Source organism: Schistocerca nitens, chromosome 1, assembly GCF_023898315.1.
Source record: "Schistocerca nitens isolate TAMUIC-IGC-003100 chromosome 1, iqSchNite1.1, whole genome shotgun sequence".
Classification (NCBI taxonomy): domain Eukaryota; kingdom Metazoa; phylum Arthropoda; class Insecta; order Orthoptera; family Acrididae; genus Schistocerca; species Schistocerca nitens.
Genome location: NC_064614.1, coordinates 416,751,909 through 416,772,730, shown reverse-complemented (window position 1 = coordinate 416,772,730; position 20,822 = coordinate 416,751,909). Strand labels below are relative to the sequence as shown.

General features: G+C 38.6%; 1 protein-coding gene across 1 annotated transcript; it reads left to right on the top strand.

Moving 5' to 3' along the window:
- The first annotated feature begins 10,390 nt into the window (after nt 1-10,390).
- On the top strand, nt 10,391-18,070 carry LOC126250011 (phosphopantothenoylcysteine decarboxylase). Its single transcript, XM_049951523.1, has 2 exons — nt 10,391-10,879; nt 17,410-18,070. Exons 1-2 carry the CDS (start codon nt 10,529-10,531, stop codon nt 17,683-17,685), a joined length of 627 nt encoding a protein of 208 aa, XP_049807480.1. The 5' UTR covers nt 10,391-10,528; the 3' UTR covers nt 17,686-18,070.
- The last annotated feature ends 2,752 nt before the right edge of the window (nt 18,071-20,822 follow it).

The window sequence follows — 20,822 nt, the reverse complement described above, 5'->3', positions numbered from 1 at the left end:
CATTATAAAACACACTCTACAAAAGATTACTCCTTCAAATTCAAATAATGGTCACCAACTGTATGGCGCTAATTTAAAGTAGCATGTTGTATTATATTTCTTTTCATCTACTGAATAGCTTCTTATTTGTATTGTGTGGCCACTGATTAGCACTTGTCAGTAGAAGTAAGAAGCTGTCATCATTGAAACTATAGTACTACCAGACTACGTGATCTAACATTGATTGGCCCTCATTGTGTAATTATTGGTCAATTGACTTCATTTAATTAATTTCATAATCACTATTGCTTCACATTTGAGCATAAGCATCTCTATAATGCCCTTGCGCGAAACCCAGCTGATCAGTGCAACACAAGTATTTTGTCAGAAGTGAATAAAGTTCTCTCTCATTTTTTCTGTAGTCAACAATTTTTAGTAAGTGAACGGTGGTGCATGAATGTTGTTTACTTGGAATTTTGTGACGTTATGTGCAAAATTTTAGTGAACACAGCGAAAAAATGACCAATGTTTCTAAATTTTTGTGCGTCATAAATGAATGAAAACCTAAAATAAAATTAAAGTAATCGAAAGTATGCTACCTGTGATGAAATATCACAAGAAAATGATGAGTCATACTCAGATATCTCTATTAGAAAATCACAGTAATTGCACTGATGGAAATCAGCCAACTAATCAGAACAACATATTTTCACATTCATCGATTTGATATTCCATGCTGAAGTTTGGAGTACTAGTTCAAAAACGAAAATGTGGGAAATGTTATCCAAACGGAATCATTAGCTGTAGGAAAACAATTAATTGAGACAACACAGCTTACAGAGGGACTGTTAGAAAGTAACATAAGTGGGGAGAAACATAAAACCTGGGAGTGCAAAAATAGACTTTCCTATAGTTACACTGTTAGCTTGTTTATGTTTATAGCGTTGACCAGGTATTAAAAGTGCACTCTAAAAACTAATAGGAGAAAACGATGAGCATATATCAATGTCCTCTAAATTTCTGAACTGGGGAAAATGTTTTATCCCCACTGATATGAAACTCTGAGCCCATCCCTATTGTGCCAACAGCTTGGCGCAATCTGTATTGTTATATTATTCTGAAATACTGCGAGTCACTATTGTGGTGTTCATTGAATGGGTGTGCTAAGACATCAGCATGACATGATGTGTTTTATATTTATAGTATTTTGTGTCTGACATGCTGATGTTCCTTGCTATCTTTAATTGTAAACAATGCAGTTCTACTAAATGACTTGTAAGTTTGTGAAGCTCATGAAATTCTGTTAATATGTCACAAAATCCAATAATGACATCATAGATCTGTGGAAACTGGTAATCAGTAAAAAGATTTACAAGTGATCTTGGTCTGCATGACATTTCAGAATGATATAAAATGAATCAATGTGGTATATATTTGACATTAAGCAAGTAAGCAGGAAAAACTTTAGAAAAGGTTTGAAATTTTGGTTAAAGTTTGTAGGAGGTCGCTTAATACTCTCACCATCAAATGCTGAATTAATATAGTTTAAATAACTTGTGGTCGATTTTCAGCAAAAGCTAGTTCCTTCTGTTTATGACAGCATATCTCCTGAAGTATGTGTTTTACAATGATCTAATTTTGGAAATACATTCAGTGCTATATGTGGATGCTCTCTGCAAAATATTTTGCAACTAATAAGTCAAAATGTCGTACCTGATACTGAAGATTTACAGCATAAACAGTGAAAATGCATTGAGTGATAAACTTTTCTACTTTCATCATTTTGTGTTTGTGTTGAAGGGGTGGTGGGGGTGGCAGCGAGAAAATGATTTATAGAGGTTTGAAGTGTCAACATTGCTGAAAGTCGCTAAGTGCTCCCATTATCAAATAAAAGATGAATATTGTCTGCATACTTGTCCACAGTGAGTTATACTATCTCAAGGTATGTAAAGAGTTTCTGACTTCAGTACTTATCTTCCTATGTTAATTCCTTAACAATAAATTATAGCTCTTAATGAGTAGATTATGACAGCATTTTAAATTTAGTCGATAATTATTTGAAATATTGAAATTGAAAAGAAAATTGTTGACCCTGGAAGAATTTAAATAGGCAACCTGTAACTTTGACTGTATATCATGAACCACAGGCCAGGTTAGTCATTTAGTAAAACAGATACTCACCAGTACCTGTTGTTGTTTGTGACTAATCATAGCTTAACATCTATGGTGATAAATTGCAGAAATCGCATTTTGACATTGGTGGAATGCAGAGGATAGAACTCGTTAATTCGTAAAACTTGGTTTTAAACTGTGACAAACTGCAGGTAAAAATCACAGTTACTGAAAAGTAGTATTCACAGAAATCACTAATATTGAGAAGTCATAGTCTAGATCTCCCTAGACTGGAAACTCTGACACAGGCAGCAGGTCATATTTCCTAAGCCCATTTCTAGAGATTTTTCATCTATCACAGACACTGTTGTGTAGATCTTGGATCATACCCCAAGGCGAAATTATTTCCTTATATTCAACATCCAACAGCTACTTACCACTTGTCTTCTAAGAGTGTTTTCACTTCATGAAATCACACACAAAGTATGATTTTCCAAGCGTTTCATGTGTAACATTTCAAGCATTTGTCAGAGACTATTCAATGCCTGCACTTCCTCCTCCTTGTTCTGCCTATTTCAGAGCATGTAAGTGCCTTTCTCAATGCTGGCTACCACGCTATATTCGATCTTCAGTTACACCTCTCTTTTCTAGTTCTCTTGTTGGCAAGATTATCAAATGTTTCAACACAAACTTTTTGTTTGTAATAAGTTACATCAGGGAAACCATGCGAAATTTTTTATAATTTTAAACTGATTGTATTTGGAACAAGTGTAGTCGGTGGGATATGGGTAGTTGAGGGAAAGCCGCCATTATCACTGAGCAGGGATTTGAACTGCAACCAGTCTCTCAGAGTGATCTTTCTCACTGACAGCTTCTAATGTTCTTTTCCTCGGCGTTGTACACTTGTCGTTATTGTTTATGACAGTAATATTGGTGACAAAAATTAATAATTAATGAGCAAATACAAACACAAAATGAAAGGAGTAAAGAAATGTAACTTACTGTGCTGTTCACGACAATATTTGACAGTTATTATTTGCTTGTATTACTAACTTTTGGCTGCAATATTTGCATTGTTGAAGAGAAGTTTAATGAAATACGAATATAAAATACAAAGATGTAAATAAATGCGAGATGTATAGATTACAACATAGTGTTCGCCTTTCACCTGATATATGACTAAGGCCACAAAGACCTCTTACAGTATTTCGAGATTTTAATTGTACATTGTACTTTATGTAAAAACTATAGGTCGTAGTGTCAACTGATAAATGAGAATTCAGAGCGACAGTGGCAAATATGTTTGTCGTTTCAGAAAGGATTTTCGTTTATAAAAGTCAGTTTTTACAACAGACAGAGATAATCCATTATTGCAGTGGCCATGGCTATGAGCTATGGCAATGCTGTATACAAATCATGCAGTTAATAAATACTTTAAAACAAATAAAATGGGATTTGTAATAAGATAATACGAAAAGGGAATCTCTTATTGGTGATTAATAACTTAGCTTTGTAAAAAATATAGGTAAATAGCTGGGCATCCATGATGTCCTTTTGCCTTTCTTATGATAGTTAAGTCTCTTTTACTTGAAGATTTTAGCTCAACATTGGTATGCAATTTCAGAAGCCAGTTAAAAAACCTTTCTAATAATACCTAACTTGTACTTGTATGATAAGCATGTGTTAAGAAAAACGGATGTAGACAGAAGAAATAATATATATGATTAATCTGGTAGCAAGATGAAACTTCATGGCAAATTGATTTCTCAAGCCACTTTACTTCCTGCACAATGCTGAAGACTATGGCTACTAATAACAAGAAAAAAATGCAAAATGTTAGGTGTTTGTGGGTCATGTCTGCATTGTGCAAACAGTAGAGATCAAAGGTTTCGGTTCTTGTGATGATAGATACTTTTATGTGAGATCTGTTCAACACATTAAGCCTTCTATATTAGCAAACAATAACATTGGCATGCCTCTTGCTGCTGTAGCCTGTTCTTGAAGTGTTTGTTTTAGATTCTTCACAATATAAGAACACATTCATTCCATGTAGGCTTTCACGGCCGGCGTCTTCATCAGTAAACACTTCCGGGCTAAGATGCCGTGGTCGATCTGTAGAACTTCTTCTCCCTGACGTTTCGTTCTCAACTACGGAGAACATCTTCCGAGGTGAGTCAACGAGTCGTTGACTAACCTCGGAAGATGTTCTCCGTAGTTGAGAACGAAACGTCAGGGAGAAGAAGTTCTACAGATCGACCACGGCAACTTAGCCCGGAAGTGTTTACTGATGACAAGAACACATTTTTTTTCGCTTTATTCTTATTTTAGGCCAACGATTTGGTGCATGTTGGCAATGGGTCATACCTTCTCTTTAGCCATAGGTAAATTCAATACTTCATGGGTAAACAGGCAAGTTACAAAAGCATGTGGGTCTATCCTACAGGAGCACCCAAGATCGTCAGGTACTGTCTGCTGCTGTGTTGGTGTCAGCCTTCAAAGAGTTCGTGCACCAGCTGCCAGAGCCACTTGGATTTGGTTATTTTGTTCTCTGTGTACAACCTGACATTCCAGGAATGTTACATAGGACAATAGTTTCTTGCCAGTTATGGACTGTGCTTGTGAAATGCTTCTCTAGCACTAATTTGTCTCGGGTCTTCCCAAGTATCTTTTCTGTGTTTTTGGTTACTTAAGGTTTATTCGTTCCTGGTACTCTGATTTTCCTATTTTGTATAACTGGCTGACTAACTCAGAACTTGCAATTATAGTTGTTTGGACGGCTAACACCTAGTTCCAGCAACATTGGTGACCATGATGTAATCTCAGCCTAATTAATCAGTACACGTAACCACAAGAGGAAAGATGAACTCTGAAGGGTGAATAAAGAATGTTCATGAAAGGCAAGACACACTGGTCACTGAAGTACCCTCAATATCGCGATTTGCTGTGAGATGGCTTCCATCCTAGCCTCATAATCTTGCGTTACAGTCCACACAGGTTGAAGTAAGCTTTCATTATACCATAATAACTATGGATTCGACAAAATTTGTCATAGTGGTGAGGCATCATTACGTGACTGGAGTCGAAGATGTAACAACTGCACCTATTCAGCGAGATTCCTATGACAAACTCAAGGCTGAACTAATGTACAGAAAGTCTGCTCCATATGAAGATATAAAATAGCCTTCACAATCCTGGCTGAAAGGATACAAGATGCAATAATCCTGACTTAGATCAATGAAGTGGCAGCGCTATGAAACAGTACTTCGTCATCGCAATGACATGCACAGATTACAATTGCCTTCCAGATAAGATTGAAGCTCTGCTAAACGGATCAGTGAAATGCTGTCTCATCGCAACTTCAGCAACGATGGATGCTGTCGCAAGGGATCGTGTCGTTGTTCTTCTAGAAACTCCTTGGCCCAGAGTGGAGGAGAGCAGCCCTTTCTCTTTGTTGTATCACAGAAAGTTTGAAGATGAGCTGCGCAACTGTACCTCACTTTGTGCTTGCCCAGTTGCCAGTAGCAGTCGGGCATAGGCACATCCCATTGCTGATTGCGATGTCAGTGGCTCTTTATGAGTGACTGGAAGATGTGTCAAAATATCTTGTGAAAGCTGGTATATTTGTCCACATACTTTACTGTATAACTGCCAATCACCAGCTTCGTTCTGCCTCTCCACAGACAATAATTCATCAGTAGCGATTTACGGCACTCAGCATATTGTGTTGCAATTGGGTCTGTGCTGTGCCTTTGCCTGGAATTTCACCACTGCTGACACTACAGAACAGTAATCAGAGCAGACTACCTGATGGGTTTCATGTGCCACTGGATGTGGTGAAAGTAAGACCCATCACTGGCCTTACTGCCAGACTCTGACGCAGTGCAATGGTACACAGCGGCAGTCTCAGCCACGTGGCAGGCTGTAAATACGCATAGCTACTTTAACAATTTCCAGCTGTATCGCGATCTCCAGGCGCTCTGAGACAGGTATGTCACAATACCGTGCATCACGTTAAAACGACAGGTGGACCACTAGTTTTGTGCAGACTAGGTGATTAGCTCCTGACAGACTGGCTATCGCAAAAGCAGAATTCGACTTTATGCTCAGGGAAGGTATTATCTGCCCTTATAGCAGTCCATGGTTTCACCCCTGCACCCAGTACCCAAAAAGTGTGAGGCATGGCTCCTGCATAGTTGTTATAGTACACTTAATGCAAGGACGATGTCAGGCACATATCAAGTTCCTCTATTAAGAGATTACCTATGCTCTCAATCGTGCAACAGTGTTTAGTGTGCTTGACTGTGCAGTTACAATCATGTAAATTCCTGTACCAGATGAGGACATCCGAAAAACAGCCAGAATCAAGCCATTCAGTTTGTTTAAGAGTCTCTTCATAACATTGGGTTTATGCAATACTACACAGTCTTCGCAAAGATTTATTGACACTCTATTACAAGGGCTGTGTTCCTGTTTTGCCTACCTATATGAAATCCTCGTTTTTTTGGCCACTGCAGAATAGCACCAGCAACACTTTGTGGACTTCTTTAGATGCTTAGAGCAACATGTCTTGGTACTGAATACTGCTAAGTGTGTTTTTGGCGAACAACAGATTACCTTCTTACGCCATTTGATTTCGTCAGCAGGGTCACTAATGCATCATGAGATGGCAGAAGCCATAATGAAGATTTCATAGCCTGAAACCATCAAGGAACTAAGGCTTTGTTAGGAATACTAAATTTTCACCTGTATCATCTGCCCCACTTTGCTGAGTTGCAAGAACTGTGGCACTCTCCAGACCTAAAACTAAGGGAAATTTTCTGATCCAAGAACAGACGCAACGAGCTCTGCCTTTGAAGCAGAAAAGCAAAGCATACCGTATGCTGCACTCCTGGCACACCCCATCCAAACGCACCTCTCGCATTGGTGGTCGACACTAGCCAGTTTGCTATAGATGTAGCATTAGAAAAGCTAGTCGATGGTGTTTTTGTAACCACTCATCTCGTTTTCACACAAGCTCTCACCTCGAAGCAAAAAAAGGAATCGTTACGATCATGAACTTCTGGCATTTATGAATCGATCGAGTACTTTTGCCCTTAGTTCGAAACCAGAGTTCACAATGTTTACCACTCACAAGCTGCTTGCCTACACTTTTAGACACAACAACAGCAAATGCCCATCATGTCAGTATAATCATTTGGAGTTCATTACCCAATTCATCACTAATGTCTGTCATATTTAAAGCATTTGCAACATGGTAGCTGTCTGTCTGTCTCAAGTTAGGAGTGTAACGAATGCTATTAATTTTGCACAGCTTGCAAAGCTTAGGAGTCCGACCAGGATCTCCTAAATCTATTTAAAGATGAATCGTCCACCCTACAGTTACAACTGGTCAACATTCCTAGCGCAGACATGAAGCTATACTGAGATATTTCTAGTGGAAAACCTCATCCTTCTCTGCCACTCACACTCGGCGGATGTGCTTTTGACACTGTGCACAATCTGTGTCTCCCTGGCGTTAGATCACCGACTTGTCTAGGTTCAGGACGTTTTTTATGACATTGCATGAATTCATTGCCACCATAGCAAGACATCCCATCATGTGCATACATGAGTGCAAAATTTTCCAGACAAGACAACATAATTTGCGCCTGTAAACATCAATTTAGTAGGTCGGCTACCACTGTCACATGGTCAGTGTTACTTGTTAACGGGATTCGATCGTTTCACTCGTTGGTCAGAAAAAATATCAGTTGAAAATATTTCGACAGAAGCCCTAGCCTCCATGTTTGTGTCGAATTAGACTTTGCACTTTGGTTGTCAGCTGCACAATCACCACAGACTGTTGATGACAATTTGAATCAGAGCTATTTACTCAGCTAGCAAATTTTATCGTTTCTCATAGGATATCAAGATACCACCCAGAGGCAAATAGAATGACTGAACGTTGGCAGTGTTCTTTGCAAGCTGTTGATGCGTCATGACACTTACTGGACTAATTGGACAACAGCCTTACCCATGGTCCTGCTTGGTCTTTGGAACACATATAAACTGGACTTGGATTCTTTGTCAACGAGGCTCATGTATGGTAAAGCACTGTGAGTCTCTGGCGAATTCATTGACCCAAGTCCACGCTGCTTCTTGACCATGACCAAAAGACTTCATTTATTTCCTGAAGGAACATGTTTCTCGCATTCTTGCTGATCAAGCATCAAGACACAGCAGAAGGCCAGCCTGTGTACATCATAGTTTACAAACATGTACACAATTCACATTGTACACAGATGATGTCAAATTAGCGCTATAATCACCTTACATAGACCAGCAACGAGTCTTCAAAAGAGGAGCATCAACTTTGGACTATCTAGAGCCGACAAATCTACCACAGTCTAGATTGACAGAGGGAATCCAATTTACATTTTTCCAGGAGTGCCACTAACACGCAGACCGCAGAAATAGTCTCAGCCTCATACTCAAGCATAACTACATACCCCCAAAGCACATCCTCTATCTGACTACATACCCCCAAAGCACATCCTCTATCTGAATGTAGAACATGCTCCAGATGCTGAGTGCATTTCCAAGAAAATTTTTAGATGACACACTACTTCCCTGTTGGGGCTCATGTAGCAACCAAGATCGTCAATTACCATCCACTGCTGTGTTTTCATCAGCTGTCAAAGAGTTCGCGCACTAGCTGCCAAACGCTCAGTGTGTGGTTCGACGTTTCATGAATGTAAGACCATAATTTCTTCGCAATTACAGACAGATCTTGAGAAGTTCTTCTCTAGCACGAACTATTCACAGCTTATCAAGTATATTTTCTGTGCTTATTAATTGATTGATGTTTATTTGTCCCTGGTACTCGGGACTTCATGTTTTGTATAATATGCTGAGTACCTCAGAAAGCGCAATTGTAGCTGCTGAGGCGACAAATACCTAGTTGCACAGACACTAGGTCAGTCCTATGGCTTTTTCTGATATGTGTCTCTTCTGTCAACTCTGTCAATAATCTGCATGTGATATGTAGAAAATACCATCTTAAATTGTTGATTCCCTATAACTATCTAGGTTATTTCAAACGTCAGAGGAAGATGAACGCATACATGCGCAATGATACAATGTCTACTAAATCAGTAAATCACCGAGGTGTTAAAGGCAAACATCTGGCAGAGCACAGCTTTACAGTACCTAAGGATGATCCATAAAAATACAGAAGTTTGCAATTTAAAATTTATATGTATGTGTCAAGATAAGTGTGTTGTACTGGAAGATCTTACCACTAATAGTACTGTAGGGATGCAATTACTATTACTTCTACTTTTACTAATTTTATAAACATCAGTTAGGTGCTTAATATTTTGTGTTGTTGAACTTGTTGATAGTAGTTAATACTGCAGACAGTTGATAGTCTCAAACAGTGACAACGACCCAGCATAATGAGCAATAACAAATAATGAACTTGATCGAGATCTTGTTTTTAAGTAATTATTAATAATGTTTCTGCAATTGGTCATCCCTATTACTCACATTATGAATACGGTATAAGATTTTATCATTCTATAAACCAAGTTTATCCCATATGACCATTACGCTTATATCAACCACGAAATTCTAAAACAAAATGAATCAACAGTAGCAAAAGCATAGATTCAAAAGTTTCTCGATGATCTATTCAGATCTCTATTTCTGGGAGGAATGTATGCTTCCATAGGCAACAAAGTTATTGGGAAAAACTATTAATTTCAGATTTTTTGTTTAATTATGCAAATGATATACCTTTCCCTCTTGGTGATAGCAAGTACACATCGCTATAAGCGACTATACTCATCCTTGCACCCTATCACTTATGTCTACACCTGTGACTATAAGATAGATTAATTCTGTTTTTTTACGGAAGAAAGTGAAGAAGTAGAAATCTTACATCGAAGAGAAATAAATAATTTATGTCGCCAGCGATGGTACAGATGGAATTGGCGCCGCGAGTGTGTATTGAATGTTGACTTTGGAGCATGGTTTGGAGAACAGAATGTGCACCTCTGGTTTGTTTACACAATATCTTTGAGAAACGAACGATTCAAAATAAATATCAGCTGTTTCCTATTTCTGCAAGGTTATAAAATCTTTCTGATATGTCAGCTGTGACGTTCGGTAAAAAGACATTTACTCCTACGCCTCCAGATAAGGGCAGCTTTCCACTTGATCATGACGGTGTGTGTAAGACGTCTATGCTAAAATATATGATATGCCTACGTGAGAACAAAAATGACAATTCAAAGTGCCGGAAGGAAGCAAAAGATTATTTAGGATGTAGAATGGATCATAATTTGATGACTAAAGAGGAGTGGTCGAAGCTAGGCCTTGGTGACGTCGATGTAGAGTCGAAGAAATAGACTTTAACGGACTGCAATATTGCGTAACAAAGTGCTTTTGAGGAACGATGCCGAACACAGATTTTAAAAGAACTCCCGGTGATGATGGCTCATTGGAACAGAAGAAACGCATTTTGATAGGTTGTACAGGGAGTGTTGCTACTATTAAACTGCCGAACCTTGTTGCGTTTTTGAACCAAAAATATGATTTAGATATTCGTATAATTGTGACGAATCATGCACAGCATTTTTATTCACCTAAAGATATACCCTCCAGTATTTCAGTTTACACAGACGACGACGAGTGGAGTATGTGGTCCAGACGAGGTGATCCTGTGCTCCACATCGAACTGGCAAAGTGGGCCGATATTTTTGTTATTGCGCCTCTTGATGCCAATACTTTAGCTAAACTATCGCATGTAAGTATACCAGTTTACTAATTTTAATGTACATGGTAGATTACACATTTATATGGCGAAACTCCACTGCTATCTGTTTATGGTTTACCTATTGTTTCATGGGATATGTTTGGAGCGGAATAACAGTCGTATATATACTCTGATCTTATTGTGTTGTAGAGGTGATCAGAAATAAGCGAAAAGAGAATAACTGCCAAATATTTAGACCATTACAGCTTGTAAAATAGATAGTGCATCCAGTTTTCATTAGACACGAAACGTTGACGACTTGTATTGGACTTTTCTTTCCCACGCAAGGAAATACGAAGCATCTCCATTGGCACAGCCATGGTTGTTAAGTTATTCTCAACAATACTCTTGTTAATTTATCCCAGTATACAATTCTTTGTTGCATATTTTCCTTTCTTAATGATTCCAAAATTTGTGTTAAGGTCTGCTGAAATTTATTATTTTTCACAATTTTTGATGCCAGCATCGATTAGTTTACTTCCAAATTATTTTATTTGCTGTACAGGAAACAGGTCGAACACATGAGGAGCAATATTCATCTATATTGTATATCCTTTTTGTGATTGTACCGGTCTCTTGTATGTCACGATGATTTGTCACCAACATCACAAACAGTTGCTGCAGTAATTAGTTAACTAGTTGTGACAATGACCAAAGTGATAAGCTAGAACTGACTGGTTTCGCAGCATTTGGAATTAGTGCCTTGGGCCCTATTGTATAATTCAGGAGTTCTTACTACAAATATCACCCCTGATTGGTTCTATTTTCTCGTTTTATTCCTTGCCTTTCAATTTTCTTAACTTTTTTTCTATGCAACATTAACAGTGTACAGTAGTCAGTGTAAGGTTTCATTTTTCCTCACATCGTCATTAACCCCTCTGACTTTGGTATCAGCAGGCACTCACAATGAAATAACCACATGCTCCATTGTTTAGCAGTTTTACAATATAATGTATAAAGTTCTTTGTACATGTCACCTATGTGACAATTGTCTGGTGACACATTTTGGACTGAATTAAATTATGGTCTGATAACTGGCTATTTGGGGTGATACTTGGTGTGAATGAAGAAAATTCATGTCATCTCTGTGTTAGTCTATAGCATAAAGGAGTTGTGACCCTCAAGAAACAACCCGTTGATGATGGTGATAACCGAAGATTCCAGTACCGCTGGTTGCTTTTTATCTGTGACTTCACAAAGAGGGTGGGGACTCCTATTCAACCTTCAATATGATAACTGTGACATTGCACATTACATTCACAGTCAGATGCAAATAGTACAGAAGTAATGTGAAACGAATGGGAAAACTGCAGGAATTACGCCATTTTGAGTGGGGAGAAACTAAATATATGACAGTCCCAATAATGAAAATATACAATAAAAGCTACTCTTGCTAAAATTAAACAAATGAAATCCTCAGCAATAAGCAAAATCTGAAGACAAGAACCTGGAAAAAACTGGTATTTTGCTTATGTACATAGCTCAAACAACCTTGCTACCACGAACCTACACAAAGGTACAAAAATCAGCACTGAAAATTTTGCTTGACCTATACAGCTCTAACAGAATCCATGATACTACAAAAACACACTCAACAAATCCGGTATCTAGCCCTTCACTTGACCGATATAGTTAAAATGAAGCCCGCAGTACCACAAAACCAAAGCTCGCTTATAGTCTATAACTTGGCTTCTGAAACGAGGATATCATTTGGATGAATGCCATATTGTCCAGCCAACAGTGCTACGTACATGAGTCCCTGCTCTCAGATGCAGCACCTCTGGTCCATCTCATACCTTTTCCACAAGCATAACACTTCAGATACTCAGCAATTATACAAAATAACTATAATAATTAAAGTGTGGTCAACATGTCATCCACCATTGTGGCAAGCTGGTTCCTACTCATGAAGTTCCATCACTAACAAATAGAAAACATTAAAGTTAGATCTCCAACTGTAAACTGCACATCACACCAATAATTCTGAACCCGAAAATGAATCTATTGCCTGTAACTGCCACCATCCAAATAACTCTTCAACCGTCACAAACTCTTCCAATACTACTATCATCAATAGCAGTTCAGAAGTCCAGTGAACCATTAATGTCACTTACTAAATATGAGAATATAAACATCCCACACTAGATAGAACCACCGCACCCTCCAACACATACTCGGCAAACACTATCCATTTGAAAAAATTCTTTACTACCATGATGCCGCACAACACAACAGAATTAGTTCATTTGTCAAATGGGACAAGTGGTACTGAAAACTTCAGTTGACCCAGATGATGTCACTAACATGAAAGCGTTAGAAAAACAAAAACAGGCACTTTAATAGTATCTTGATGGGAATAGAGGTTTGTGGGGTGTCGTTGTTATTAGTGCCGTGTTATTCATAGTCATTGCATTTATATTATATAACTATCTTAATAAATGTCCCTGTCTCCTCTTCAAACATATTAAAGATATTGGACTAGGCTTTTGTTTCTGAACATTTTGGTTGAAATTAATATGATGAGCTATTTCCATATGCACTGCTTTCCTGTGTTCAAATTCCATCACTTGGAAGTTCTGAAGCTACGTCATTGTTTTTACATATTTTGGAGTAGCCTAATTGAAGCCCTGATACCTCTTTGCAAAATTGCAATCTAACTGTCACCTTTCAATCTAACCTTTCCCTCAACTAAGATTTCGTATTCACATTCATGGGAGTATCAGCTCAGCCAAATTGTAACCTTTCAACCTAACCTGTACATTATGCTACACTACATATCAGTTTGTCACCGTAACCTACATTTCAAGAAATATTGTATATGCAAAAAATATTGTCAGCTTTGTTTTCTCTTTGTTTGCAAGCATTTGACATCATAATACGACAGCATGATTACATCAAGGGATGGAACTGACGCCCAGTATAGATAGATTCAGTTAGCCCAAATTTTGGCCCCTTTTGTAAAAGATTGTATAATTTTAAATTACGTTTGACTAGAAGGTATCGTTTGGTAGGACATGTTCCGAGGCATCAAGGGATCAACAATTTAGTATTGGAGGGCAGTGTGGAGGGTAAAAATCGTAGAGGGAGACCAAGAGATGAATACACTAAGCAGATTCAGAAGGAGGTAGGTTGCAGTAGGTACTGGGAGATGAAGAAGCTTGCACAGGATAGAGTAGCATGGAGAGCTGCATCAAACCAGTCTAAGGACTGAAGACCACAACAATAACATGTAGTTTTTAATAATTGTGTTACAAAGATGTACATGTTGCCATAGGCATTACATTCACTAACAACATAGAGGCCATACTCGTTAAATTGTTTTCCTTATACAATGTTGAACAGTCTTTGTAAGTTGGATGTTATGGAGCAGCATGTGACATGATATTCTGTAAGTAAGTCTGCGTACCTTGGCTTATGGTAAAATCGTCAGAGTCATTAGGCTGCGTAATATTCCTATTCAAAGTTCAGTTCTCAACATTTTGATTCCTGTGCTGCCATCTTGATCTTCAAATTCTACTAGTGTCCTTCAAAAGACTGTGTCCTGTCAAAAGACAGTGTCATGTTCAGTTAAAAGGGCTATTTTCCTGCAGTTGAAATATCAAAGAAAGAATACAATTTCAGCAAAGAAGACAGCTACAGGTTTCTCTCTTTGAGGCTACTTGCTATCATGGAAGCAAACACATAGCCACAGCAAGCTAAGAATATAAACAACTGAGGCAGTACAACAGTAGTATTTTTAATTCAGCCCATCATTCAATACCTGCTTTCAGGATTTACTCAATAATGATGGCTCACCAATTGCAGACTGAAGATTTTTACCCAGTAACTCCATTTCTCTTGAAAAGTGTGAAGCTAGTCTTTTTATAATTGAATGCGGTACTATCTATCGATAGTGTTCAGCCATCCAGGGTTACCACTGAAGTCATGAAGAATATCCCGTTAGTGGGATTGAAATGTCGAGTACTGAAGTAGTTTGAAGAGGAGTAAGATGTGGACGAATGACTTAGAGGTGTGTGTGTGTGTGTGTGTGTGTGTGTGTGTGTGTGTGTGTGTGCGTGTGTGTGTGTGTGTGTGTGGTCTTTTTTTTTCCCATCACAGCACTCTGTGTTGATTCCAGTACACAGACTTATGTTCTTCACTGTTACCCCATGTAGCAGTTTGCTACCTTTTCATATTTTGTCTTTTATCCCAAATTTAATTCCACTGAAATGATGATTGGGGGGGGGGGGGGGGGGTTCTCCTGAAATGTGTCATGGGATTATAAATGAAATTATTTTGGTTGTAGTTGTAACTTCCTTTGCACTCTTTTCATTCTTTAGTGGATAATCACAGTAATAAATTGCCAACAGCAGCATGCGATGGAAGAGACATGGACACTGTAAGTTCACTTTAGCTGATATTTTAATATGTTGCCAAGAGGCTATATCAGTAACTATTTGCCGTCAGGCAAAAATCAAACAACGGAAAATCCAGGATGGAATGTAACAATATTATGAGAACGAAAGTTGCTACTCACCCTATAGATGCTGAGTCATAGGCACAACAAAAAGACTCTCACAATGAAAGCTTTTGGCCATTAAGGCCTTTGCCAACGGGCGCGCGCGCGCACACACACACACACACACACACACACACACACACACACACACACACACACACAGAGAGAGAGAGAGAGAGAGAGAGAGAGAGAGAGAGAGAGAGAGAGAGAACTGCAGACGTGTGTGTGAGTTGTGTTTGCAAGAGTGTGTATTTGTGACTATTGTTGACAAAGGCCTTATTGGACAAAAGCTTTAATTGTGGGAGTCTTTGTGTTGTGCCAATCTGAGACTCAAAACCTTCACTATATGGTGAGTGGCAACTTTCCTTCTCATAAAGTTGTTACATATATTATTTGTATTTGATCAACTGGCTGAATTATTAAAATTTGGGACTTTTGTTATGTCTAGATATGACTCTGACAGGTGACACATATCTAAGCATCCTGTCTGATCACCTGCATCCATTCATGTCCACTGTGCATTATGAAGGACTTCGGCAATTCCAGCAGAACAGTGCCACACCCCACACGTCCAGAATTGCTACACAGTGTCTCCATGAACACTCTTCTGAGTTTAAACACTCCCGCTGGCCACCAAAGTCCCCAGACATGGACATTATTTAGCCTTGCAACGGCCTGTTCATAAGACATCTCCACCCCCTCGTATTCTTACGGATTTATGGACAGACCTGCAGGATTCATGGTGTCAGTTCCCTCCAGCACTACTTCAGACAGTAGTAGAGTCCATGCCACATTGTGTTGCAGCACTTCTGTGTGATCGTGGGGGCCTACACGATATTAGGCAGGTGTACCAGTTTCTTTGGCTCTTCAGTGTATGAAAGAAGCTAAGTTACTAGTGTAACTAAAAATTTTTTTATGAAACTCACCCAGAAAGAAGAATAATTAACAAATTTCTAGTTTCAGAAACATTATTTGCTTGATTTTTGCATAAATATTTGTTTTGGTGTATCTACATTATTAGCATTGCCATATCTTAAGTTTGTCCTTGCCCAAAATGCCCTAGTTTGTGTGGTTGTTCTAAAAATTTCATGTTATTTCTGCAATTAAATATTTTTCATATTTTTTGTCTGTTTGCGTGCATAATGCGTGATGATATGATTGCTGTATTGTACAAGCTTAAAAGAGGGAAGTCTGCCATCTTCATGAAGTCACGGGTAAAAGCTGATGGCTAGTAACAACAACAACAACAACAACAACAATAATAATACTAATGTTGATGATGATGATGATGATGATGATGATAATCCTTCCTGAACTTTTCATTATTGTGGTTTTGTTTCAGTGATCATTATATTTGCTCTTTTGCTGTACTATCTATTGTAGAAATTGAATGATTTCCCCTGTTTTTATATGGCTCTCTCTTTCTTGTGATGTTTCTCTTGATAGGTGGGGACAACATTTTGTCAATTAGTTCTTTATCCATTTTATTTTATCTTTAGAAGGAGCTTTCAGTTACTTGAGCTTGAGGCTTTTTTTCTTTGTAATTTAGATAATTTTTTGCTGCTGTCACAGTATATTTCAATAGATTTTTCAAAATGTAGTTTTGGTAATATCAAAAATTGTTTTTTATTTGTTGTACAAAGTTTTAATGTTATACATTAGAAACAATACATAGGACTAATCTTGATAATACTATTCACTGTTTTGGATGAGCATGAAGTGGTTAGAAATCATGTGGTAATGTAATTGAAGACGAGCTGGAAAACAAAGGGTGTGCTGTATATGTCTGATATCGGTGGTAGTAACATAAAAATAATAAAAGTAACCAGTTATGTTTCCATATTTGCAAGCACTTTTATTGCTGTTACATGGGGGTTCGCACATGGAATACCATTCATAATATATAAGTTGCCAAGAAGGCTTATGGTTGTACTGGTACAGAATGTCATTGTTCTTGGTGTGCTCTACCCTATTATTATGTTTAGAGGAAAAATATCTCTCAGTGTTTAATATTTGATTTCAGGGTATGTGTGATAATCTGTTGACATGTGTTGCAAGAGCCTGGGAAATTAAGAAGCCACTGCTCTTCTGTCCAGCTATGAACACAAAGATGTGGGAACATCCAATCACAGCCAAACAAATTGAGTCACTGAAAGAATGGGGCTATTGTGAAGTTCCCTGTATCTCAAAAACTTTGATGTGTGGTGATACTGGTTTGGGAGCAATGGCTGAGATAGATACAATTGTTGCAGAGATCATGAGCAAACTAAATAAGCCACATGAGTCCATGGCACACTGATTTTATGTTTTTCATGTGTATGTAACTTGTTATACATAAAAAAAATTATGTCCACAAACAGTGATAAGTGTAATTGAAGGACCTGAATTTGGTGGAAGTCAAATTACAGTCAGTTGTGTAGCAACTTAAAATTTAATACTTGTTATGTACTCCTCACTACCATCATAACATGCATGAGCTATGGTATTTATTGATTTATTGTTATATTACTCCTTCCTTTGCCCATTCTCTGTAATCATATTCTAAAAAGAACGTCCAGTTTTTCAGGGATCAAGTTTGGCTAGGCTATGTGTAGTTTTGTATATCATTGTATAACTACATAATATAACTCATTTTTAACGTGAGTATATTTTTTCAGCTTTATTGAGTAAAGCCTTTTGACAAATGCGACGAGTCTTTGATGAACACATTACCCTAAACCACATCTTTAAAAAAAAAAAAAAAGAAATAGTTTTAGAAAAAATTACTCTACTGCTGTGTACAATAATTGGCAAATGTGTTTTAATATAAAACAGAAAAAAGTGGACAATATTGAAGTGGACAGCTCAATGTTAAGCCACTGCAATGTTTATAAATTGAGTCATATTTCATTTTTAAATTTAAATCCACACTGGTTCAGTTATTCATTTACTTCATAATTTTCAGAAGATATTTAAGTTCACATCAACCAATACATCTGGTCATAAAAAATACTATTATAAAAAGTTTTTATTGGTAGTTATAGTTTCTTACAACTCTGATTCCCCTTTCCACATAACTGCCATTCACTTCTGTGCACTTTTTGTTACATTGCTTATATATCTTCGTTCCACTGCATAGAAGTTCTCCTCCTAGAAATCAAACCATCTGGCAGCAGCAGTCTAGAGTTCTTTGTTATCTTCAAACCACTGTCCACAAAGCCATTGTTTCAGAAGGAAGAAACAGAATGTCCACTGGGTACAAGGTTGAGATTGGTGAGGGGGTTGTGAAAAAGTTCCCAACAGAAATAGTGATTCTTAACATTATTGTGAAAAGGATGGTTGTGTTACTCACCCCCCCCCCCCCCCCACACACACACACAAATGCAACTCCCACACACATCACACATGACCACAGTCTCTGGCTGCTGGGGCCCTACTGTGAGCAGAGTGCATGAGGGTGGAGGCAACCAGATGGTGAGGGTGAGGAGGAAACGGGCAGGGGGGAGGAGGGATAGCAGGGTAGGAGTGGGGGACAATAAAGTACTGAATTACTGCTTGTGTGAGTGTACAGGGATCAGGTGGAGAGAGTGTAGGGCAGCTAGGTGCAGCTGAGAGGTTAGATGGAGATTAAGGGGGGGGGGGGGGGGGGGGAGCAGAAAAGGAGAGAAGTAAAAAGACTGTGGGTGCATTGGTGGAATTGGAATTGAGGGCTGTGTAGTGCTGGAACGGGAACAGGGAAGGGGCTAGATGGGTAAAGATGAATGTTGGGACCAAAAGGGAACATAGGATATATTGCAGCGAGAGTTCCCACCTGCTCAATTCAGAAAAGCTGGTGTTGGTGGGAAGGATCCAGATGACACAAGCTGTGAGGCAGTCATTGAAATGAACATAGTGTTGGGCAACGTGCTCAGCAACTGGGTGGTCCAGCTGTTTCTTGACCACAGTTTATCGGTGGCCATTCAGGCAGAGAGATGGCTTGTAAGTTATCATGCCCACATAGAATGCAGAACAGTCGTTATAGCTTAGCTTGTAGATCAAATGACTCGTTTCACAGGTAGCCTTGCCATTGATGTGATACATGATGCTTGTGACCTGACTGGGTGGTGCGAGGATGTATGGAACAGGTCTTGCCTCTAGGTCTATTACCGGGATATGAGCCATGAGGCAAGGAGTTGTGAGCAGGTGTTGTGTAGGGATGGACGAGGATATTGTGTAGGTTTAGTGGGTGGCTGAATACCCCTGTGGGAGGGGTGGGAAGGGTAGTGGGTTGGGATATTCCTCATTTCAGGGCACAACGAGAGGTTATCGGAACCCTGACAGACAATGTGATTCACTTGCTCCAGTCCTGGGTGGTACTGAGTCACGAGGGGAATGCTCCACTGCAGCTGAATGGTGGGACTTTGGTAGGTGATGGGTGACTGGAGAGATAAGTTATGGGAGATCTGTTTTTGTATGAGGTCTGTGAAGGCCTCAGTGACACTCTTGGTATATTTTGAGAGGGAATGCCCATCACTGCAGATGCTACAGCCACCGGTGGGTAGGCTGTGGTGTGTAATGGGTGGCAGCTGTATAAGTGGAGGTATTGCTGTTGGTTGGTAGGTTTGATATCTGGAGGAATGTGGATATTGTGTCCTCACCCTCAATTCAGATCACGAAGATGTCATCAATGAATCTGAACCACTTACATCTACATCTACGTGGATACTCTGCAATTCACACTTAATTGCCTGGCAGAGGGTTCATCGAACCACCTTCACAATAATTCTCTATTATTCCACTCTCAGACAGTGTGCAGAAAAAACGAACACTTATATCTTTCTGTGTGAGCTGTGATTCTGCTTATTTTATTATGATGATTATTTCTCATTGACGACAACAAAATATTTTCTGATTAGGAGGAGAAAGATGGAGATTTAAATTTTGTGAGAAGATAATGCTGCAACGAAAAACTCCTTTGTATTAGTGGTGTCCATCGAAAATCCTGTATAAAGTTCATGACACACACTTTCAGGATAATACAAAACATGCTGTTCTTTCTCGATGTAGTCTGTTAATCCTAACTGGTAAGGATTCCAGACTGCTCAGCAGCTCCAAAAAGAGGACGGACAAGCATAGTGTAGGCAGTCTCTTTATTAAACCTTACATTTTCTAAGTGTTCTGCCAATAAAATGCAGTCTTTGGTTTGCCTTCCCCACAACATTTTCTATGTGTTCTTTGCAATTTAAATTGTTCATAATTGTAATTCCTAGTTATTTAGCTGAATTTATGGCTGTTAGATTTGACTGATTTATCATGTGACCGAAGTTTAATGGTTTCCTTTTAGCACTCATGTGGATGACCTTACACTTTTCATTATTTAGGGTCAATTGCCAATTTTCGCATCATTCAGATATCTTTTCTAAACCATTTTGCAATTTGTTTTGATCTTCTGATGAATTTACTGAATGATAAAGGGCA